We start from the raw sequence: 19,824 nt of genomic DNA, 5'->3' as shown, positions 1-19,824 counted from the left end.
ACAACCTATCTGATAAGGATTTAATATCCAGGATATATAAAGAGATCTTACAACTCAACAATAAAAAGACAAGCAACCCAATTTAAAAATGGGCAAAAGACATGAATGGACATTTTTCCAAAGAGGATATATAAATGGCTAAAAAAGCACATTAAAAGATTTTCCGCATCACTAGCTTTAGGGAAATGCAAATCAAAACTACAGTGAGATATCATTTCACACCTACTAGAATGGCCACAATTAGAAAAACAGAAAACTGCAAGTGTTGGAGAGGATGTGGAGAAATAGGAACACTTAATCACTGTTTGTGAGAACTTAGAATGGTGCAGCTGCTGTGGAAGACAATTTGGTGGGTCCTCAGGAAACGAAGTATAGAACTGCCATATGATCCGACAATCCCGCTACTAGGTATATACTCAGAAGAACTTAAAGCAGGGACTCGAACAGACATTTGCACACTGATGTTCATAGTGGCATTATTTACAATTGTCAAAAGATGGAAACAACCCAGCTGTACATCAACTGATGAATGGTTAAACAAAATGTGGTATATACATACAATGGAATATTATGCAGCTGTAAGAAGAAATGAAGTCTCAAGGCATGTGACAACATGGAAGAACCTTGAGGACATTGTGTTGAGTGAAATGAGTCAAAAGGGCAAATACTATATGGCTTCACTAAAATAAACTAAATGTAACTAGCAAATTCATGGTGTTAATACCTAGTACACAGTCAACAGAAGACAGAATGAGGGCAGAGAAAGGGGACTATTGCTTAATTTGTGTAGAATATGTAATAAGTTGGTTGTAAATGTTTGGAAATGGTTGGAGGTGATGGGAGTACATTATAGTGACTATAACTAACAGCGATGATATGTGGGTGCAATTGTGGTTGAAAAGGAAAGTTTAGGGTCTTGTATGTCACTAGAAGGAAAGCCAGAAGAGGAAACATGGGACTGTATAACATAGTGAACCCTTTTCAGGGTGAAAATGTTGTAGAATTGATTGTGGTAATGAATGCACAGTTGTGTGAGTATACCAGAAGACACTGATTGTACAGTTTAGATGGATTGTATAGTACGTGAGTTTATCTCAATAAAACTGCTTTTTAAAAAAAGAATTACCTTTATAAAAATGGAGCATAAGACAGAGGAGGGTAGAACTGAACAGTCAGTAAGAGGTGGAAGATGGGGTTCAGTATAATCAAAAGTGTGCTAAAGGAACCAGGCCAATGTCAAATAACATCCACAAAAAGACAATAAATTAGGAAATTATGTTAATTTAGTTCAATTCAACATATATTGAGTGTTACAGAGGAGTACAGAAATGAAAATGGTACAACCCTTGTTCTAAAAAAGCTATAAGCAGGGATAAAGGCAAATCCATAAAAGCTATAATTCAAAGCAGAACATGAAATGGTTTAAAGAAAAGTACAAGTAAAACTTTGTTGAGTACATAGAGAAGAGAGATCGCATCCAAAAAGTCCCTGTAAAAGGTGGAGTCTGGATTGGATCTTGAGAATATCTAAGGTTTCTACAGGTAGAGGTGGGGAAAGAGGGAATTCCAAGAGAAGGGAACAAGGTGAGGTGGGCACAGATCCAGGAGTAACTGAGCTGTCATATTTAGCAATCATTTTACTAGAATTGAAATAGTGAAAAGATTCAAGAATAATTAGGAGAAGCATTGAAACACATCAGCAACTTACAAAAAGATATAATGTATAAGGCACTATGAAAATGTCATTTCTTTAAGGGATGAGTCTGTCATGAAATTGTGACCAAAGAGAGCCAGTTGGCTTTTAAATGTCATTTAGATCTTGAAACCAGATTAAAAGTTTAATTCCTCTTTGCCTTACTGTCATTACTTTAGTTTCTGTGATAACATAAATACATTTGGAAATTTTAAAAAATTAATATTGGCTTACAGGATAGTTGGTAATTTCTTAACACTTCATTTCAGGAAAAATTTCTTACCAGTCGGAACTCTGGGTGGAGTTTGGATTTATTTAGGTGAATACCATTTATCTGTGAAACAGTTTTTCCAAGCTGGAAAGATCATGGTCAGACATAGAAAACAGAGTTTCAGAAAACTTTCCATCATATTGGATTTAGTTTTGTCATATATGAAATGGGAATACTACTGGTGTTGCATACTTTTTGCCAGTGATAGCAGTATTACGAAGGAATAGTTCATACCCACATACCTAAGTAAATAAGACCCTTGAGCCAAGTATAATTTTGCCTCCACCTACTTTTGATAGAACCCTAAAGAAAAACTATATTTCATTGCTTTTTATTTGTAGTATCATGTAGCTCTCTGAACCCTACAAAGATATTTACTCTGATACAAAATGGCCTCACAGATCCTCCTCATTGAACTTGGTGTGCCCAGATCAGTCAAAACAGAAGGGTGGACAGAGTTGGGAGGCCCCCAAGTGAGAAGCAAGATCTCTGGAGTCGGACGGTGCTCCCATACCAGCTGACTGACTTTGGGCAGAAGACCCAAGCTCCTTGACTTTAAACCCCTCATCTATAAAATGGCCATAATAACACCTACCTAATAGAGTTGTCCTGGGACAGCTACATTAACAAATGTAGCTTTAAAAAAAAGTCACCGAAGTTTGAGGGCCAATTAAAAATACTACCTCTTCTGAGGAGCCAGTTCCATCTTGGGCAATAGCCTTAATCCACTGGGCAAAGAAGCAACTACTTAATAGAAGATTTGGTGATTCCAAGATGCTCATGTTTGGATTTTTTTTTTCCCTCCCTTCAGATATACATGAATCAAGTCTGTGAGGATGTCTTCTCTGATCCACTGAACTCTGCTGTGCAGCTGGCCGGACTGAGATTGTTAACGAACATGACTGTTACCAATGACTACCAGCACATGCTCAACAGTTACCTTACAGACCTTTTCCACGTGTTACTTATAGGAAATGGAAGCACCAAGGTATGAAGCAGTTACTAGTTCAAGTGCAAAAAGCTATTGCATAAAGCTTATTATGATTGAAATTGAGTTTCCAGGTCACCTATCTTAGGTTGATGCTCTTCAGAAAAAGAGAAAGTTTCATTAAGCTTGTGTATACAGTGAGGAAATAGTAATAGTAATAGCATGAAATCACTTTAGTATCCTGAACTAAGATTTGTTGCTGCTATACTCTGTAAAAGGAGTTAAACATGAGAAAAATATTGAGAGGGTACAACGATAGATCCAACAAATGTATTTTGGTTTGAAACTATATTGTCCCCTGCCTTTGTTCTGTTGTCACATGTACCATCTTGTGATTATTACAGGATATGTATTTTATTTTAAGCCATTAGTTGTATTTGTTATCACAGATATATCAAGCATAAAGTTTACTTATATTAATGTTCCACTATTTGTATTTAGTTATGAATCAGTGGTGTACCTGAAAGGTTTTTATAGTGCAGGTCCTCACATAGACCCAATCAAGTAAATTATTTTTATTCCCTAAGATTGAATTGCAAAATTAACTTGTGAAATTCATCTCTTATTTCACTTAATAGATTGATGTTCTTTTGGTTTTCTGAGGATTAGCTTACTTTTTAATAAAGTGAAGTAGCTAGCTGGTTAAAATTGAATTTTTTGCTTACATTACATTAACAAATCTTTTTTTTTTTTTTTTTTGATTCAGCTTCTAATACCACCTTTACACTTTAGGAAATGGAGTATATTGAGTATAGGAAGGATGTCTTGATGCCTTTGAATGGTCATCCCAAGTATTCTCTTTGTCTGGTTATGTAGATGGAGGCATCAGAGATTGAGCTGAATTGGTGAAGTATCTCAGGTGACACTCTGTGAAAGCAACTTGAGTAAACTCCTCATAGTAGTGTGCATTTTTATCAGTTGCCACTTTTTCAGGAAAAATTAGCTTACAAAGAGAATATAGGCTAATCTGAGGTTCTGATCAGTTGGGCTGGTTGTTAACCAAGGTTTTACTGTGTTCTCTGCCACAACTGAGAGAAAAATACATTAGCATTTTAGAAGGACCAACTGTGAAACTATACTTCAACTATATGATGTTGCTGAAGTTGTTTCTAAGGTTACCCAGAAATATTACGGGAGAGCCTCACTATAGTCCTGCTTTTAAAATTTGTTCTATGTAGTTGTGATATCGACTTTCCACATTTCCAGTGGCCAAACATATTGGATCTAGTCCAAGATGAACCCAAAGGCATTCAAAATTAAATGGAGGACTAAGTCTTATAGCAATGTTGCTCCATTCACAGGCAGTTTCTTTAATGTGCTCACCTATCAACATTTCTCCAGTGGAGCAGGATAACTTCAGGAGGCCCTGAAGCTCCTTGAAAACTCACTTCCCTCTTTCCCCCATGGCATTGCCACTCTAGAAAAAATCTTTCCTCCCAGCAGCTGCTTTGCCCAAAACCTCAGGAGGAACACTTAGTTCAGAGGCAGAAGAGCCTGGCCTTAGGGTTATATATTTTTCTCTCTCTCAGAAAGGTCTCTGTTTTAATATGTTGTAACACTTTTTAAAAGGTGACTCATGCCACAATAATATGTTCTATTTTTTTTTTTGTTTTTCCATTACATTGCCTACTGTGGTATATCTGGGGTAGAAAATTTGCTTTTGTGGTCTTCCTAGGAACCTAACCACCGATTATAACATTGTTATTTCATAAACAATCAGTTTAAAATTCCAACTTGCAAATGAACTTTTAGATAGTAATCCATTTGTAAATGGGAAATTCTGTCTGCTTTAGATATTTTCTTAGTAAAGAACCACCCAAATCTTATTTTGCTTAAGGGTTTGATCTCACTGCACTATTATAACCTTTCGGGTATACAACTGATTCATAACTAAATACAAATAGTGGAACATTAATATAAATAAACCTCATGTACTTGATACACCTGTGATAAAAAATACAACTAATGGCTTAAAATAAAATAAATATTCTGTAGTTGTCACAAGATGGTACACGTGACAACAGAACAAAGGCAGGGGACAATATGGTTTCAGACCAAAATACACACGTTTCTTTAATCCATAGTTGTACTCTCTCAATATTTTTCTCATGTTTAACTCCCTCTACAGAGTATAGAAGCATCAAATCTTAGAACAGGATACTAAGGTGATTTCATGCTATTACTATTACTGTCTCCTCATTGTATACATGCCTTCATTGACACATTTGAATTTGAAGAAAACATAATCTAATCTACTTAGTGGTGTTTTTTAAATTTTATTGACTTCATCCAGGCTGATTTCATAGGTTTAGGACCATCCTATTTCATTACTTTTGTTTCAGTTTTCGCAATCAATACTTCTTTGGCATTGCAGACAACTGTTCATTCCTAACCCTCACTCCTGGTGTTACTGACAGCCAGCATCTCTCAGAATGACCTCTGGGAAGTCACTGAAGTTGGGTCAGAAGTCTTTACTCTTTTATGTTAGGAGGCCAAAATTTCTAAAGGATGTTTGTTTGAAAAACTTGCTCTCTGCAGATACAAGTAACTGTAAGGTGGGCAGGCAGGATGCAACCTCTGTCTTAACCTTGTTCCCTTCTGCACTCTTTGAAATTTTCATCATGTTCATGTATTAATTTTTTTCTCATGTTTTTTTTGTTGAATATAACATATATACACAGAAGTGATAACTTTCCAAGTTCAGTTTAACAAGTGCTTAGAGAGGAAATTTCAAAGAATGTTATGGTTACAGTTCCACAGTTTCAGTTATTTCCTTATTGTGAAGTATAATGTATATGCAAAAAGGTAATAACTTTCAAAGTACGTTTTAACAAGTAGTTATATAGGAAATTTCCAAAAATGTTATGAGTTATGGTGCCATAGTTTCGGTTATTTCCTTATTGTGAAATATATATACAAAAAGGTGATCACTTTCAAATTACAATTTAACAAGTAGCTATAGAGCAAATTTCAACGAATGCTATGGATTGCACAGTTCAACCATTCCAGTTATCCTTCTAACTATTCTAGTACCCTAGCAGCTAAGAAAAAGGGAATTATATAGATTCCGTATTCATAATCCTTTGGTAAATTCCATCTTGTCTGTTGCTACCCCTTCCTCTAGTTCAATCACTTTCCCAATCTAGGCAGTGACCACCCTAACTTTTTCATGTTGAAAAGGGGTATCAACATTATGGGAGAAGGGGACACATCTGGTTGATGTGATTTAAATATTTAAAAATACTGAAAATACCAAGCATTGGTTAAAGAGCAAACCAAACTGTCATACATTACAGGTTACAATGTAAGTTGTTAGAACCACTTGGTAAACAGTTTGACATTATCTATAAAAACTAACCATATGCATACCTTGTGACACAAAAAAAGGAGAGGTTAAGGCCACCTGTAATCATGCCTAGGAGTCACCTCCAGAGAATTTCTTTGATGCTCAAATGTGGACTTTCTCTAAGACCAACTCTGCAAATATTCATCACTTCCCCCACCTCCCCAACATGGGACAGGACCTCCCCCCCACCCCCGCCAAGATGAATGAGTTTCCCCGGCCATGTGCTACATGGATTCCAGGAATGAGCCTGATCCTGGCATCGAGGGGTTGAGAATGCCTTTTTTTGACCAGAAATGGGAAAAGAAAGGCGTATGTTATGTCCACGATAATCCATCTAATTTCACATTATCATCACTTAGTTGTACAATCCTCATCACTCTCTATTTTAAACAATTCTCATGACCCAAAACACCCCATAGCTCTTTTCAGCCCTTAATTTGTTGTCCCTAGTATTTGTGTGGTACTAGTAAGGTATTCCTATTAATTATAGTTCCTAGTATGCAATAGGTAGATTTTTCCCATATACCATTCTGTTGTCAACTCTCTGTACTAGTGTCATACCTTAGAAGTATATCATGCAAATACCTATCCATATTTGTAGTGTTGCTCTGTGGATATATGCCTTTAAACAACCCTTTCAATACAATTCACCTTCAATACAGCTCTGATACTTATTTTAACAAACAACCATCAATCCCTATCCATTCCCATACCTTTGAATTCACCCTCATTAACATATCCGAACATATTAGATTATCATTCCCCCTCGACTAGCTTCTATCACTAGGTTCCCCAATATTCTACAATATTCTACATTATAAGACATTGATTTTACATTGTTCAGAGAGTTCATAGTAGTGTTAACATACAATCTCTCTCCTTTTGTGTCTGGCTTATTTCACTCAGAATTATATCTTCAGGGTTCATCCATGTTGCCATATGTTTCAGGACCTTGTTCCTTCTTAGTGCTGCATAGTATTCCATCATATGTATATACCACATTTTGTTTATCCACTCATCTGTTGAAGGACACTTGTTTCCATCTCTTGGCATATAGTCCCTTGGTATGTAGTCTTGGCAATTGTGAACAATGCTGCTATGAACGTTGTACAAATGTCTGTTTGTGTCACTACTTTCAAATCTTCTGGGTATATACTGAGAAGTGGAATTGCTGGATCATAGGGTAATTCGATACCTAGTTTTCTGAGAAACCGCCAAACTGTCTTCCACAGCGGCTGTACCAGTATACATTCCCACCAGCAATAAGAATTCCAATTTTTCAATTTATACATAATTTGGCAGAGCTACAGCTTGCTGGAGTGCAGTTTCCCTATCCTACCAGCAGGTGGTGCTCTTGAACTGCCTTTTACTCTCCAGCCAGACTTCCCTGAACTTCTCCTGTGCTCTAGGCAGAGTCCAAACAGGGTGGGGAACCAAGGAGTACACCAGTTTTCTGTGTGCACTGGGGACTGACTGCCTGGGGCTGTGATGTGGGCCCTGTGCAGTTCAGCAGGGAGTCCTCCAGTGCAAACGTGCCCCACTCCCTGCCTACACTGTGCCCACGAGCCTCTGGGGTGTGGAGAGGCTCCTGCTGCCTCTATATGGAGCCCTCTTCTGTCCCCACTTCTTGCCAATGCATACCCTTTACTTCCCTGGGCAGGGAGAGTAAATACTGCCTCCCAGGTTCCCTCCCAGGCGCTCCCAGCCATATGGCTGTGGAGGAGCACCTCCCCAGCTAACTGCCAGGGTGGGTACACAGGAGTGGAGAGTCACTGCTCACTCTGTTGCCCAGCAGCCGTCTCGCTGCTGCAGGCTCTGGGAGGCAGTCCCGGCCAAACTCACCCTGTCCCACAAGGTGCTATCTCTGCGTTTTTCTCCACATCCCCACCATGTACTGTAGAGGTCTCTCTGTGGCTGGTCACACACTGAAACCGTGGATCCCGTATTAATTTTGTAAAAATTTATAAGTAGTTGATAAAAACAATAAAGTTTAAAAAAAAAACAATAAAGTCTTATTTCATCCTCAATAAACAAATTAGCATGTTCAATGTGATTAAACTCACATTAAAGGAATATAGACATAGTTCAAGACCAGAAAGAAAAAACCAATACGTAATAGTGATTTTCTCTGGTCAGGGAAATATGGGTGAGTTTCCTTTTACTTTGTACATTCCTATCCTTTAAAACAAGTGCTTTTATTATAAACATATATTGCCTTTTTAATCAGAGCAAGTGTTATAAAACAAACATCCGGGTTCCTTCCCAGGCCTGGTGGAAAACACCTTTGTCACTCTTCCCTGGTGTCAGTCTCCATCCCTGCTCTTCCCCTCTGTAACTACAGAAGTATCTTACTGAAAGAGTGGTTTCACAAGGCCTTTATTATTAAAGGAAGCATTCTATTTGAATGGTTTTATTATAGACTTTACAGCTATAAAAGTGATAAGAATGATATTTTAGCTAGTCAGCTATAAAATAAGTTAATTTGTTTAATTATATCACTGTACCTTAAATTTATAAAATATTCTTCACGTAAAAAAAGATAAAACCTCAAAGATTAATGGTAATCTGCTAAAAAGGAAAAGGCCATATTGTTATTCAGTCTCAATATTGAAACTGTTCCAATTTGTTCATAGCTTAAGGAGAAATAAGTAGAAATAAACTGAACTCTGAGATTCCTCTTTTTTCCCCTAAGATTCTATGTCTCTAACAGTAATCACAATAAAGGTCACCTGTTTAACACATGTTAAACTTACCATGTGTGAAGTGTTGTGTTACAGGTGGCAGGAGGGTGGGGTGGGGTGGGGGGTGAAGGGCAGATACTTATGAAGATATTCACAATATTCTATCTCCCTAGCAATCTAATTGGAAAAATAAGGTTTAACTAACACTGCTATTGGATGAGTGCTCTGAGCGAGTGATACCTGGTGTTCTGAGTTCAAAAAGAGAGAGGCCTTCTAAGTAAGATGAACTAAAAAGGTGTCATGGAGTAGAGGGAATTTGAGTCAGGCCCTGAATCATAGGCAGGACTTTAAAAGGTTGCTATGATGAGATGATAGCATCCCAGGGAAAGAAAATGCATGCTTGCTGGTCTGAAATAAATGAACATTCTTCTTATTTCAGGTTCAAGTCTTGAAACTACTTGTGAATTTGTCTGAAAATCCAGCCATGACAGAAGGACTACTCAGTGCCCAAGTAAATAGTTTACATAATTATTTTGTAAATACACAAATATATAGATTTAGACAGGTGGCTCTCCAAAGATTTATCTCCAAGTTAACAGGAATTATGTTCTTTTTGCATATATAAATTTCCTAAAAGTTACTTTTAAAAATTGTTTTAAAAATTCCCCTTAGCAACATTAAGTTATAATTTGTCAGATTTGGGGTACACTTAATGTCATCACATCTTTTATACTGGACCCCTTTTTTTGTTCATATGATCTCAGTCATCCACTGAAACACAAGTATTTACTGAGCAAGCAGTGTCTGCCAGACACTGCTCTAAATGCTGGATATAGCCATGAATACAGCATGACATGATACTTGTCCTCACTGAGCTTCCAGTCTAGTGGAGAAGACAGACAAAAATATGTAACAAAATAGACAAGATAATTAAAAGCTTTGATCTGTGTTCTGAAGGAAGCAGAGGTATTGCTGAGACAGCATGGACCTCAACTCCTATAGAAAACGGCCCCCGTCATATGACTTTTCCCATCCCTGTTCCCTAATGGGTGCCCCATAGTGTAAGGATGCAGTAAATGTTTGGTGAATTAATGAGTTCCCATGAAAACTGTGTGATGGATCTTAAAACAGAAATGGATTTTTTTTTCCAAATGACCCCGTACTGGATTTCCAGGTAAATAGTGCTTTACAGCTAAATGCAAAACTTCTTTTTTCCATTAGTATACAATGTGGGTGCATAAGATTTTACACATTATGCTATGCTATCTTAGGGATAATTTTCTATAACAAGATTAAAAATGTTAAGTAGTCAATGTGGTTTTAAAATGTGAAATAATACGTACAAATGTTTTTCATATATCCTTAATAAAATAATACTCATTGTTTCCTATTTCAGGTGGATTCATCATTCCTCTCCCTTTATGACAGTCACATAGCAAAAGAGATTCTTCTTCGAGCACTTACACTATTTCAGAATATACACAACTGCCTCAAAATGGATGGTCATTTAGGTTTTCAGCCTACTTTTACTAAAGGTTCACTGTTTTCCCTATTCTATGGAGAAGAATGTGCTCAAAAAATGAAAGCTTTAGTTAATCACCATGATGTAGATGTGAAGGAAAAAGCTGTAATAATGAACTGCTGATTGGCCATGTTTCCAATGCAGTCTGAAAATAATACGCATTATAAGTTTTTTATTTTCCATTTTCCTTATAAAGGGATCCATTCTGCTATGGAATTTAAACAGTAAATATCATGTTTCATCATTAACACAGTTATAACTTTACCATGGTCTTCAAGGTTTGTTTTTTTTGTTTTTTGTTTTTTGGATCCTTTTATTCCTACCAAATATGAGAACTTACAATGAAAACATTTTCTTGATTTTGCGGTCCAGGTTGATATATTGTTATTTTCTCTACATAAAGTGACAGTGATCTTTTTACGTGTAAGCTACCCTTCTGCTATCTGAAGTGATTTGCAGTTACCCCTCTGAGAGGGCACTAGTGTGTGACTAATTTGTTGTTTTAGAACTGCCATAGGCATGGCTGTTCTTTTAGTAGTGAAAAGATCCTGAGCTCTCAAGGCCACTGTCAGCCCAGCCACACTGCTTTCCCAGATCTATTTGAATCATTAGAATGTATTCTAATAATTTCTAGTCAATGAAAAACGTAAATTTTTAGAAGACAGTGTTTGCTATTTCTCACCCATTCCATTTAGCAGTATGTAAACATGTTACACCTAAAATACTGGGATCCATTAAAATGCCCATCTGTAGGCAATTGTTAAATCAATTACCCAGGCCTTATAAAAAGAATGAAGCCAATCTGAATTTGCTAATGTTGAAAGACATCCATGAAATATGGTTGGTTTTTAAAATGCATGTTGTAGAATATGTTTAATTTGATCTCATTTGTGGTTTTTTTAAATGAAAAATATTTATGCTTATAAATATATATAAGCATAAACAGTTCTAGAATGATACACAAACTCCTGGGAGTGGGACTGGGGAGTGGAGAAATCACTTTTCTAGGGATGTCCTCTTCTACTGTTTAAATTGTTTACTATGAGCATACATTTTATAACTTTTTTTAAATAAAGAGAAAATTACAAGTTTATGCATATTCTCTTCCCTTAATTGATGGCACTTTATTTTATTCACTATCATTCATATTTTACGTGACTAAAATTACAATATATGAAAATTTCTCAGCTATCTTTTTAAATAGTAGTTTATTTATAGGCTACTATAACAATTTATTGATATATTTGAATTCATTCAGGTTTCATAATAGACAAATTATAACCCCACCATGCTTAGCATTAAGTAAATTGTATGCAAACAGAAACTTTACTACTAGTGTATTTAAGGCAGTGCTTTTGAGGTCCTTTAAACTTCATTCCTAAATACATGGATTCAAGACTGTTTCCATAGGAATTCACAAATCCTGAAAAAGGAAAATGTATGCTTTCAAGATTGTCATGATAGAGAAATCAAACTTAAAGAAGGAATATTTTTACTATAGAAAAAAGGTTAAATGTAACAGGAAAAATGGAAGTTCCAGTGGAAGAGAGTCTAATGTACACATGATGACTAAGAATAATACTTTTTTGGAATCGGTGATGCAAACATAAGTATTTCACTTGATTCACTGAAAGGCACATTTCTCTATAACCATTTTTAAAAATATCTATATTTAATGAAAGTATGTGCTTTTAAGATATGCACACATTAAAAAACAGAATTTGATTTCAATGTGCTTCAGCAGCACTGGATTCTAAAACCCCATCTCTGTTTCCTCTCCTCATCATTAGTTTGAATGGAATCATTCACTAATCACATTTCCTAGAGATTAGGGCATTGAGTCCAAATGTAAAATTGCTGGGGAGTACTTTTTACGCAGAAAAAATTATATAGTGAAAATGCACAAATAGACCCTTAATTTATTGAGGTAGGTCATGGCACACCTTGGCTTTTATTAGATATGATTTCTCCTAGTTGATGGACTCTACCCTCTTGGGCAGTGAGAATATAAAAATTAGTCCTCAATTAACACAAGGAGTAAGGGAAACTAATAAAATCTTGCACATTGGTGTGGATCCTGGCTAATCAGAAAGATGGAATTTTCTTGGAACTTAGACTAAAAGGTATTATAATACATATTAGACAGAATTAAGGGAAGAGAATGAATTTGTTTTGTTTTTCAAAATTTATTTTGGCTTTTCATATAAACTCTTTGAAATGTAGATTGCAAGTGAGAAATGGGGTAACTACTCAATAGGAGGAGATTCCATTAAGAGAGATGAAGCTTGATGTGCTATGGACCAAAAAGTCTTTGTTTTAAAGGTCAATATAGAAAGAACATGTAAATGGCAATAAAAATTAAAGCTTGTGAGGAGGCCTAGAAAAAGGAAGCAGGTCGGATTAAGTGGAACTAGAACACAAATTGAAGTGCTTCAAGACCCTCCGTTAAAGGTACATGTGAATACGAAAATGTTAAGGCCATTAAGGAGAAGAAGTACTTAAGCAAGATATACTTGGCTTGCTTATGGAGCAGAGGTTAAGAGATGAATTTTCAGTTCATGTGCAGTAGCAAGAATGACTACAAGAATGTTGATTAGTATTAGGGCAACACACCCTAGAGCCAACTCACCATATACCTAACATCTCAATTCATGTTTGCTAAATGTTTCCTTGGAGTGAAAAAGTTCATGCCTGTTCAGTTTTTCTCCTGGAGGTTTGTTTTATTTAATGGGAAAATTTTTGTGCTTTAGTGCCCAGAGATCACTTACATATAATTTATACATTATATGCATACACATTACATATACATTTACCCTTAACTGATTTGTATCTTTGTAGATAAAAATACTAAATTTTGATAAAGACCATTTATATATGACTGTACAAAGTGAGTGAGATAAAGTTATTAATCTTCAATGTTCAGTGTCCTAATATGTACATATGCTTAATTTGCAACAGGAACAATAGATTATCAAAAGCATCAGCCTGTTTTCAGTTTTCAAATGTACCTATCTATATACAGGCAGTATAATCTTAAGGAATCATTTTCCCCCTTATATTTTCAAAATGCTTTTAAAAAATCACTGTATTATTTATTCTTCACAATCTCTGGAGGTAGGTCGAAATTATCCTCTTGGTGCATATGAGGAAACTGAGGCACGGTGAGCATAGGTGAATTCTTTTAGGTTACACAGAAAATCCATGATAAAAGCAGGATTAAAATTCAGATTTAGTGGCTAACATGGAACATGCTGTGTGTGTGTGTGTGTGTGTGTGTGTGTAAAGATATCAAGTTACAGAGCACCGCCTGCATAGCATTTGGTGTAGAAAATCTAATTACTTTGTGTGAATAAGGATTATTTCACTGATACAATCAATCAGGAAGAGAGAATGGGCCTCTAACATTACATAATCAAGCTCCCACATTTAGGAACATTCAGATTAATCAAGTGAATACCAATCATCTATTATTAGGGCAAAAATTCAGGTCAGCTGACTCATAGAATCAACATCTTTTTTTTTTTTTTTTAACCACTATTCCATGCTAGCTAATAAAAGGTAGAGCTGTGCTCAGGGATCATTTAATATAAAAATATAAGACATCTGAATCATGTAAAACATAAAATATTTATAAAATAAGTTTTATTGGTATCTTTAGAATTATACTCAAGAAAGCAGAAAAATATGTGTGTAGAAAAAAATGAAGAGAAAATTCAAAGTATATAGTCTATTAACATTTAAGACTTGCATTTATATTGTAAAATAATTATTTCCCTTTAGCTACATTTGTGCTTAGAAGGTATACCTTTTAGATTAAAATAGAAAAATTCATATTGTTCTCAAAACCATACTCTCCTTTGCTTTGCACAACTCAGAGGGCTTTTAATTTGGGGACTGTAGACATGCACTAGAATAGACAGTTCTCCTCTTACAAAAAAAAAAAAAATGCAGGCCTCATAAATGGTAACTAGCCCAAACTCCTATGTTTTTCATGCTTAAAAAAAAAATACTTAACATCTGGGATATATGCTGATCTTCACAGAGCAAGGACTGCTATGTCTGTATGAATGTGGGAGTCAATTACTATAATGTGAATATAAGAAATATATTTATATTCAAACGCAGGCCTCTGAAAAGAAAAAATAGGTAAGTAGACAGTCTTGACTCACCTCGTGCAAGGCCCCGAAGAATAGAATAGCAGTGAGTCTTTAAAATCAGTTTTTCATTTCCTCAGAAAATCCTACTGTTATTGTAGAATGCTCTAGTAAAGAAATTTCTGTGCTTATACCATGGAAACGAGATGTAAAATCCACATCCACTAAGTCACTACTTAAATGACCCACCTACCTTCTTTCATCATTTATATTAACTGGCAATCCTATTAGTAAGCAAGTTATTACACAAGACTTAAAACACAAACTTGCAGAAGTTGTTTCAAATATAAAAACTCATAATATTGATGAACTTCTTAGTTTTTTCATTTGCTTTTCAAATTCAAATTAGAGAAAGCCTTTTTCATTTAAAGCCTTTGTGCTCATATATCTTCAACGTTTTTATCATCACTATTGAGGTATCTTGATTCTCCATGCTTCAAGACAAAAAAATCTTCAGTCGTAAGTCCATATCTTCCTAGAGCTTCACGCAGTTTCACTGGAGGGTCTAAGTAATGCTAGCAAAGAGAATAAAAATGAAAAAAGATTAATATATTTGGGGGATATTTCAAATAAGAGTTTAAACTAAAATAAACAAGGTACCTACTTAAAGTACTTTCTTTCAACTGAAGCATTAGCAAATGAGTCAATCATATTTTCTAATACAGTCTGAATCATTTGTTAAGTCAACAGAAATGTCAGTACTTATCAATCCACCCAAACACAAAGTATATCAAATTTGGTGCCATCTTAGATTGCACATCATTAGATTACAAGAAAGCTGATCACTATGTCACTATATGAAATTCCAGTCTAAATGGAATCAATGCCAAAGATATTAGAAATTAAAAGTTGCCATTTTTTGCAGAATGTAGAAATCTTATGTGTGTACATGTATAAACAAAAGCTAGAGCAAATTTTGCCTGAGAAAGTTATCCTCAAAACCTCTACCCAAATTTAGATATTATAGTCTACAGAATAAAAGAGGGACTTGGGAAATAGAAATATGACAGGCAGAATTTTTCATTTCCTCACCTTTTCTTATCTCACTGAAAAGGGTAGACAGCATACTATTTCAGAATATTTTCACCCACTCAAGATGTTTCCCTAATAAATTGAGACTATCTGAATATGGAATAGAATAGTGATTAATAGAGAAATTAAAATGTATAAAAGACAGTCTATTTAAATTATGTTCATATGTAATCATCAGTTATTTCTCTTGATAAAAATCTTTACATTGTATAATAGCTAATTTTCCTTAAAAGATTTTTTTCATAATTTCAGTTGAAAAAGTTGTGAAATGTGGAAATATAAAGCAGGAATAAAAATCAGTCTGATCTAATTGCCAGCAGGAAGTATGCTTCTCCCCTTCCTGCAACAAATACCTTTTAAGTGCCTTCAGTGCATGCCAGCCTAGTGAACCAAATAGGCAAAAATCTTCCCTTTAAGGAGCTTACATTCTAATGCAGAAGTGGATAAGAAATGAATAAATAAGCAAATAGTATCTGAATGGTCAATATGTTCTGGGGCAATAAGGGAAGAGACAAATGCAGGAAATGGAGGTTTAATTTTAAATACAGTAGTCCAGGAAGGCCTCCCTGAGAAGGTGACAGCTGAGCAAAGACCTGGTGGAGAAGACTGCACAGGACTTTGTGGGTCACTGTGAGGGCTGACTTTGACCCCGAGTGCCACAGGAAGCTATCGGCATTCTGGCAGAAGAGTGCCATAATCTGATTCAAGGTGTCAAGATCAGTGCCCTCTGCAGTATTAAGAAGAGTCTCTACAGAGAAGAGTGGTAGCAGTAAAAATGGTAAGAAGTGGTCAAGTCTGAATATAATCTGAAGGTTGAGCTGACTGTGTTTGTGTAAAAACTGGATGGGGAATATGAGAGAAAGAGAAGTCAAGGATAACCCCAAGGTTCTGGCCTAAGTAACTGGAAGGAGAGAACTGTCAATTACTGAGATGTTGGAGAAAAAAGTTTGAAGGAAGATCAGGAAGCTTGGTTTTGGACTGAAGGTCTAGGTACCTTGGACATCCAAGTGGAGATGTCAAGTAGGCAGTTGGATATACAAATGTGGATTATTGTGGAGAAATCTGAGCTAAAGAAGTAGAGCGGATAGATGGCATTTAATGCTATAAGACTGTATGAGATGCCCAAGGGAGTATCTAACTAGAGAAGAGAAAAGGTCCATGGACTGAGCCCTAAGATGTTCAATGTTGACAGGGAGGAGAGATATGGTACTAGCAACAGAGACTAAGAAGGGATGGCCAGTGATTCTTTTGGCCTAAAATGCACAAGTTTGCTAATAGTTACTTATCACACAGAGGCCTTTTTACTATCTTGCTCATTTCCAGTTTTATGGCTATGTTTAGATGTTTAGAGGGTCAAGGATGCCTGCCTTTCAACTAACACCTGAATAAACTGGGTTTTAACTATACTTCAGTTACCCAGTACTCCTAGAGATATCACTTATTAATGGATTTTTATTAGTTGATAACAGGAATCTACTTTTAGTCTTTTTTATGCATATAGAAAGGCAATTGCTAATATAATACTAATAAAATTTTACTTTAAATAATGCCTAAGTCAAGAAATTTCCCTTGCAAATTTTTCTTTATTTCAAAAGATTTAAAAATTATGAAATTCTTTCCCATTGGAAAAAAACTTCTTCTGTTAAAATAAATTATTTTCCCCTCATGTTCCACAAGTCTTGGCCAAAAATACACATACACAATCATCCTATAGTAAAAATTTCTTTGCTAAGGGGTATCTTTAGCATGGTGTTCCATGGATTTGCTGTGGATTCTGATGTTGGTTTACTCAGCGATAGAACCTTTGTCCGCAATCTGCTCAGATTTAGGAATCTCTTTCTAAATTTCTTCATGAAAGATGTCCCTGGAAGTAGGCAAGAAAGGCTTCTGAGTGACTCACAGCTATCTCAGAGTCCAAGCACTCTTGACTACAGCAGGGTGGGGGTGGGGGTAAAATTATTCCACAGCCATGAGACCAAACAACTCTGTATGATATAAAGCAAAATAGATTAACTATCAGTTAGAGTGAGTGGTGAAAGGAGAAGAGCTTCCAGTGCTCTGGATCCATCAAGGGTCAGGCAGTTGGCCCAGACAACTCCAAATTTCCTATCACTGTTTTATGACCTTGTATAATAGAAGATATTCAAAATAAAAACTCTGGTCATTTAAAAAGTTAAATTATATATTATGTAATGCTTGATATTTGCTTTCACCAAAACTAGTGATGTGTATTTTTCAAGTCTTAGTGCTTAAATACAACATCATTTCCTTAATGAATCAGATTTTATTATATATGCAGTTTTTAAATTGTTGCCCAGCTAAGGACATCCTGAATCTGCTTACATCACCATGTACATCTACATCATAGAACTGTGTCTATCCACAAAGTGTTTGGAAATCATAGGCTAAAGAACTGCTCTGATAATGCCATCTACTTTATAATTTGCTTAACTAACTCATAGCTGTAAGATTTATACAACTGTCAAAATGTGAACAAGTTCCAAATTGCTGAGGGCTAAATGAGTTCAGTAAGAAATATGGAGGTTAGATTTATAACAGGAAGAAGTTATAATAATTCTTGAAGGCTAAGATTTTTGATCTTTTCCTTTTCTTCCCATTCTCAGTAAAGAGCACAACTGTCCACCCAATTACTCAAACTAAAAAACTAGGAGTCATCTTGATTCCTATCTTTGCACAGGTTTAATAAACACACTATTACTTCATCACACATTGACTTGTGTGTATGTGTGTGGGTATTTAAAAAGCATATGTAAAAGTAAAGAATTTAAAAAGTAAATGAATAATGGGAGTTGGGGGACACGAGCTGTTTGGGGTGTTCATTTTTCATTTTTATTCTTATTTTTATTTTTATTATTTTTGTTTTTGGAGCAATGAAAATGTTCAAAAATTGAATGTGGTGATGAATGCATAACTATATGATGATACTGTAAACAACTGATTGTACACTTCGGATTATTGTATGATATGTGACTATATCTCAACAAAATTGCAAGGAAAAAAAAAAAAGTACAGAATTTAACCTTGCCCCAAAGAGAAGTCTGGCCTTTGCCCTCGGTTTCTGGGATGTAATTTCTCAGCCTTTGGAATGTCATGCCTGATAGGAGTGCCTTTGTTTAGGAAGGGTGCTGGCCACACCAGGAAGTTTAACAGTGTGATTTATGTGGGGACTTTGGGTCTGTGATATCAGCTCATACGATCACCAGTGGGGCTGGGAACAGGTCAGCCACACCGGCAGAATGTGAGCAAGCCCCAGTAAAGAATCTGGACACCAAGACTTGGGGGAGCTTCCCCGGTTGGCATCATTCCATGAGTATTGTCACACATAGATATGGCAGGAAAGGAACATGTCCTGACTCCACGGGAAGGGGACAACAGAAGTTCCTGTTTGGAACTTTTCCTGGACTCTGCCCTATGTGCTTCTTCCCTTGGCTGATTTTAACCTGTATCCTTTCTCTGTAATAAACTGTAATTATGTGTATGGAATTTGGTGAGTCCTTCTAGCAAATTATCTAATCTGAGGGTGGTTTGGTGTCAGAAGTGAGTGAGGTCTTGTGTGGACTGGGCTCCCTCTAATGGCTTATGGCTTAGTCGGCCAACTTTATTTATAGAATAAGAAGTTGCTACCAAGTATAGAATAGTATGCCACTAGACACCAGTTTTAAGCCTCTCCTTACTCCAAATACATACATACTCATTTAGATTCTCATTCTCTCTCTCTCTTCCTCACTTTCCACCATGGTCATTCATTTATTCATTAAATCTCCTCCTCCAAGAGTATGGCTGGGATGGGAATTTTGAGAGGAGGAGGGAGCAAGCAAGCAGTATTTTAGGTAATTTTCAACCAAGTTGCTTTTAGGCAGACAGCAGATCAGAATGGGTGGGGGGGGGGGGTGGTGTGGTGCTTAGAACAGCATGAAAACACTGGGTTCCAACAGAAGAGGCCCTGGGATATGGAAGAGTGCTGTAGAAAGTGCAGTGGGAGAATGTCCAGGTCTAACCGTCCATTTCTAAATTTTGCTTAGGGCAGGCCCTGAGTCCAGGAAAAGAGAGAAAGCTTTACACAAACCTTCTGCTTGATCCCAGAACCTCGCTAGTAGCAGTTTTAGGGTTCGGTTCC

The 19,824-nt window shown here is 36.1% G+C and overlaps 2 protein-coding genes across 4 annotated transcripts in view; one reads left to right on the top strand and one right to left on the bottom strand.

Annotated features, from left to right (window-relative positions):
- The window catches only part of ARMC10 (armadillo repeat containing 10), a 30,745-nt gene extending 19,159 nt beyond the window's left edge, over positions 1-11,586 (top strand). For both annotated transcript variants that reach the window (XM_037836486.1, XM_037836485.1), the window contains exons 4-6: positions 2,775-2,951; positions 9,418-9,489; positions 10,375-11,586. In XM_037836486.1, the coding sequence (XP_037692414.1) occupies positions 2,775-2,951; positions 9,418-9,489; positions 10,375-10,623 (498 nt within the window). In that variant the 3' untranslated portion in view covers positions 10,624-11,586. The remainder of the gene's footprint in view (positions 1-2,774; positions 2,952-9,417; positions 9,490-10,374) is intronic.
- Positions 10,733-19,824, bottom strand: part of NAPEPLD (N-acyl phosphatidylethanolamine phospholipase D) — a 53,645-nt gene continuing 44,553 nt past the window's right edge. For both annotated transcript variants that reach the window (XM_037836474.1, XM_037836475.1), the window contains exon 5: positions 10,733-15,169. In XM_037836474.1, coding sequence (XP_037692402.1) covers positions 15,035-15,169 — 135 coding nt within the window. In that variant the 3' untranslated portion in view covers positions 10,733-15,034. The remainder of the gene's footprint in view (positions 15,170-19,824) is intronic.

This window comes from Choloepus didactylus, chromosome 5 (assembly GCF_015220235.1).
Source record: "Choloepus didactylus isolate mChoDid1 chromosome 5, mChoDid1.pri, whole genome shotgun sequence".
In the NCBI taxonomy this organism is placed as follows: domain Eukaryota; kingdom Metazoa; phylum Chordata; class Mammalia; order Pilosa; family Megalonychidae; genus Choloepus; species Choloepus didactylus.
Note: the sequence above shows the minus strand (reverse complement) of the source record. Positions and strands in the feature narration are given on the sequence as shown.